Below are 5,576 nucleotides of genomic sequence, written 5' to 3'. Positions count from 1 at the left end.
TGAATTTTTAATGAAATAATTTTGTTTTTCAAAAAATTACCACAGAAATTATTATCAATAAATTCAATGAAAATCAGAAACTATGTCTCTGTCAGTTTAGTATCATTCTCTTCTATTACATTGTGTCATAGTTTTTTTCTTTCTTTTGTCTTCTCATTTGCCGCACTTCTTTCTCACTTAACATAATTATTTTTCCCGCAAACAAATATTGTTCTCATATAGTGTAATTCCACTTTTATCGTACAAAATATCGGTTAAACAATTTTTTTTATTATATGCATTTTGGGAGATTACCGTAAATAAATAAATTAAAACTCATATCATTCTCTTTACCATTAAAATTAATCAAATACCGTAATCAAATGAACCACATAAGTTCTGTATTAAAAAAATTATCATAGGCATAGGTATTACTCGTATTCTTCGAAACTATTCCAAAAATAATTACTGCGATTACATTGTCTCTCTTTATAATCTTTCAATAAAATAAATGAGCTTATGTCATTATCAGAACACAAAACACTAATTTTATTTTAATAAAATTAATTGTAATTATAATTTAAGTTGGAACAAATAGAAGAATTTTTACAAAACTAATTATAGAACTTAAATTATTCTCAATCATACCGAAATTAAATTACACGCACAATTATTCATTTAGACATTCTATATAATTATAACGAATACAGGTAATTATTAAAACAGGTAAAATGATTACATATACCTGAGTAGTACAAATTTAAAATAGAAGCTGAAACATTGAATTTTTCAACATGTTTTTTACCTCAATTTAAAATCCAAAATTAACTATTCTAAAATACCTGTTAAGAGACAACATAAAAAAAACAATAATAAAAAACTGAAACTAATTATAGTAAAAATTTTTTACATGTACGAATTTTAAGTAGTAAAATTATCAAAAAAAAATAAGTAGTGATATGACATCACGTTATCTATACCTTTGTTGTTGTTGTTGTTGTTGTTATTCTTTTTTTCTTTTCTATTATTCCAATACTGAAATTTTCACTGATTTTAAAAATATTTTGTGTGTTATTATTATTGTGTTTAATTTTCAAGGAGAAAATATACACTAGTTTTAATAATTCTATATATTTAAAAATAAATTAATAAAACAAAAAAAAAAAATAAACTGTCCCACGTTTATTTTTGATTTTTTTTTTTTCGTTTTAGTCAACGACACCACTCTATACTACGCTATATAGAACAAAAATCAACAAATACACCAAAGAATTAATTTTATTCTTCTTCTTCTTCTTCTTCCTCTTATATAAATTTTTTTTTTTAGCACACACTATTAAAATATTGTTCACGCACAAAAGCTAAACAGCATAAGTGAATAATATTTTTATATAGCTATATATGTAACATTATTATTATACATACATATGCAAATAGAAATAATAGTATTAACGGTAAATAAGCTCATTAATTAACGCAATATTCATGAAATTTAATATTAATTTTTCTATTTTTTTTTCTTTTCTCTTTTTACTTTGTTCTATTTTTAATTCGAAAATGAAAAACTACAGGTATAATTTTAGAATTACTTCAGGTAAAGAATATAATTATTATTATTTTGTTATTATTAAAAATCAAAAAACAAGCGATTTAATTATTTTGAAATTTTAAAGCGTTTTGAAACAAAATTAATTATTTAAATTATTCTCTCTTCTTTATTTAAAAAAAAAATATTAAAATTTAAATAATTATGTAAAAAAGAACCTTTATGTTATAAACTTGAATTAAGGAACTTGAATTAATATTCTCTTTGAAAAGAAATTTTTATTTTAGCACCAAAAATTTTTATTATTTGAAATTTAAATACGAGTACCAAAAAAAAACCAAAAAAAAAAAAATAAAATTTTTGAAAAAATTTCTATTTCGCAAAATTTTAAAATAAAAAAAAAAATTCTATTTATTTTTCTTTTCTCTCTATAATTTTAGCAAAAAAAAAAACAAAAAATTTTCTTTTTTATCCCGTGCACAATAAACCGGCAAATTAAAAGCTCCGATGAATACTAAATTGAGAAAAGTGAATTTTCAAAGACTACACCAACGACCAGACAGCAACAGCACAGTACAGTTGAAAATATAAAAGAAAATTTTTATTTCAAATAGAATGTTATATTTTCAATACTGTTATTGTGTTTGTGTTTTGCTAAAATATCGCATCATGCAAAAATTCACAAAATTTTTGTATTATGTATTATGTATGATTCATTCAAACATTAAAAATACCGTTCTCTAATACACAACTCATACAAAATTCAAATTCAATAAAAAAGAGAATTGAGAGAAACTGAAATAAATTGAAAGTTGAATGAAATTGAAATTGAATGAAATTAAAAATGTAAACAAAACAAATCCATTGAGAATATTATGATGGTGTGCGTAAACGTGAAAATATTCCTACAACACTGTAAATTGTGTCACGTGGTTATTAAATTTTTAGTAGGCAGTGGAATGAAGTATGAATGAATGATTTTTGTATAAGTTAGTATTGGTGAAAACAGATGTTTTAATACAATGGTACTTTGATTTTGTTATAATAATTTATAATATTCTTGTTTTTGTTTGAATGGGACAGTGTAGAGAGACCATATGCTTGAAATATCTTATGACTTAAAATTAGAAAAAATATTTTTGTAAATTCTTTTATATATTGAAATTGTGAGACTTTCCAATGTTTTCGATAAACTAATTAAAGACGAAAACAAAAATTTTCAAAAATTATTAAAAATGGAATTAAATACACTAAAACATTTGCAGTCTTGTCTTTATAAATCAAACATTTATTTTGTATTACAACGTATAGTAGGATCAAAATTCAATTTTAATCCAATTGTAAAACGACCAGTTGGTATACAAAATAATAAATTAAATCCCATAAGACATGGCATCGTCATTGAAGATCTAAAATAAGAATTGTTTTTGTAAATAACCGCAAAATATAAAATTTTTTTTTTGATATTCAAAAACTGACCTCTCATACATGAAACCTACTGAGCAATCTGAATCTATCATACCACGAATTGTTGTTCCACTATTAAAATCATATTGATAACATAATGCTCCATAAGCTTTTTTACTACATCTATTGAAAGCAAATAAAGTACCCATTTGTATTGATTTATGAATTTGATGCCAATAACTTAGATCTAAAGCGTCTATAGTTATCGTTCCAGCTATTGCTCGTTTATTTTCATTATATCTAATTGGAAAGAAAAATGAACGAACAGGTTCATTGTGAATTAGTATCAAAAAAATTTTATACTTTGCAGCTAAAGCTATTTTTGTTGTTATGCCTTTATTCAACCATTCAAAAAAAAATTCAGAGCCTAATGCCAATTTTTTTGTAACACTTCTCAAATATGATACAGTTAATTGTCCAGCCTCCTTTTTTGGATCATATAAGCAAAAATTTGTAGTAGAATATGGTTTAGTATATTCTAGAGATGTGACATTTTGTATTCCTAAAGTTTTAAAATTTTCATTACCGATATGTGAAAATTGACTTTCAATTTTAAATGATGATATTGGATAATAAGTCAATTTAAAATTTGATGTCAAAGTACTTGGGTTAATATTACATTCAATTGTTGGTGTTTCCTAAAAATATTTTAACGGTTATAATATTGAATTTTTATTTTATTTAAAACCTACCAATATATTACCTCGGCATCGCCAATTATATATTCCGCCAATATGAAATTCCGATGGAGTTGTATGACTGAGTGTCCAATTTGTAATTAGAGTTTTATTTGGTGCCAATCCTTTTTTCATCCATAATTCAACACCATCAAGGTAATGTGGAATAATGTCGAAAACTTTTTTATGTATATTATTAATTGTTCCTGGATTTGGGTAATATTTACGACCAGGTGTTACAAAAAAGTTTTTTGGAAATTTTGAATAACGTTGAGGGTTTTGTTTTGGATCGGTACAAAAATATGACATATTAGAATTTTGTTATTTTATTGATTTATTTTTAATGTAAGTTTTCATTTGACAATTGAAAATATTTTTTTTTTTAACTAAATGAAGTTTCTGAAATTCATAAAAATCTATGATAATTTGATTAAGTTCATGAAACAATAATTTTCTTTTTTTAGCAATTGAAAATTCTGTAATACTAGAGTGAGTTGAAAAGTCATATGTGGACGATATTGTTGGAGAAATTCTTGTTAAAAATTATGTAACTTTTTTCAATTGACATCTTCAATTGAAAGTAATTGCTGATCATTAGCATTAAGAACTCACTTATGTTTTGACAGAACTTTAGTTATGTTGTCAATTTCTGTTAATATAGAAGGATTGCCTGCCGACCGTAATTTAACGAAATTTAAGAAATTCAATTTTTATTCAATTTTCTTAAATTTTTTTCATTTCTTTTTTAATTAAGAAGTAAAATAAAATCCCCTGTATTATTTAGAATCTTCTATGACATAGGTAACTATTTATTTTTGAAGAATAGGCTTATAGTCTTTTAAATTACCGTCGGGTTCAATATTATTACAATTTATTAAAAAAATCTCAGGTTACCATCTATTGAAATACTCAATAATAATATTGTTAACATGATAAAATATACAAATTCGTAAAGTATGTATTATGTACCTGCATAGGAACTTGAGAAGTTTTTGAATAATGGATTAGATCCCAAATTTATTGAATTTATTGTTATAGAAATAAAACTATTATTGTTAAAATAAAATATCAATTACCTAAATAGTACAAGCAAAACACCCCATTTATATGAAATAGTATGATGAAGGACAGTAACAAAAATTTGAATAGGGGTTAATTATTGTTTAATTTAGGCTTAAAAGGGCAAAATTCGTAAAAGAAACTATATTTTTAATAGATATGGTTGCCAAACATTAAAAATACAAGAAATTCGTAAGTTTCCCATAATTGTGAGGAAATTTAAAATACAGTTTAAATTATAACAAAACTCTTCCATATTGCTTCCATATACCAATTTTAAAGAGAGTACGAATTAATTGTGAACCCCGTTTTGTGAGACATGTAATTGCAATAATATTTGCTCATTAAAAACCCTCTTAGTTCAATTCATTTATCATTATCTCTTCTAAAACTATTTGTCATAAGAAACTTTGTAATACCAACTTTGTCTTAATAAATTTAAAAATATTAAAAGATTGTAACATTCAATTTCATAACATACATATGTACATATTTTATGGTCCATGGTTGAGGTTAGATAATTTTTTTATCTTATCACGTACGTAGGTACATACATTCAGTTTATAATTATTAATTGCTGTTTACTCATAATTTCAACTCACTTTGCTTTTATAACTTTTAATTATGACTAAACTTTAAATTTGTAATAGCTGTTCAAATATTTGTAATTTTGTTTTATTTATAAAACGTTTGAGAAAATTAAGAATAAAATAAATAAAGCGATATGCGAAATTAAAATTCGAAAAAAAAAAACAAAATTTTAACAATGAGTAACTCTTTTAAAGGTGACTTAGATTTTTTTTTTTAATAATTGTAAATTATAATTAATATGACATGAACTTCAAAGG

General features: G+C 23.5%; 1 protein-coding gene across 1 annotated transcript; it reads right to left on the bottom strand.

Moving 5' to 3' along the window:
- Positions 1–2,813: 2,813 nt before the first annotated feature.
- Positions 2,814–3,978, bottom strand: LOC129611978 (mitochondrial import receptor subunit TOM40 homolog). Its single transcript, XM_055525416.1, has 4 exons — positions 3,685–3,978; positions 3,296–3,630; positions 3,005–3,232; positions 2,814–2,934 (listed from the first exon to the last, which is right to left on the bottom strand). The coding sequence occupies exons 1-4, from the start codon at positions 3,976–3,978 to the stop codon at positions 2,814–2,816; spliced, it is 978 nt and encodes a 325-aa protein (XP_055381391.1).
- Positions 3,979–5,576: the final 1,598 nt, after the last annotated feature.

This window comes from Condylostylus longicornis, unplaced genomic scaffold (genome assembly GCF_029603195.1).
Source record: "Condylostylus longicornis isolate FDR11 unplaced genomic scaffold, ASM2960319v2 ptg000055l, whole genome shotgun sequence".
Lineage (NCBI taxonomy): Eukaryota > Metazoa > Arthropoda > Insecta > Diptera > Dolichopodidae > Condylostylus > Condylostylus longicornis.
Note: the sequence above shows the minus strand (reverse complement) of the source record. Positions and strands in the feature narration are given on the sequence as shown.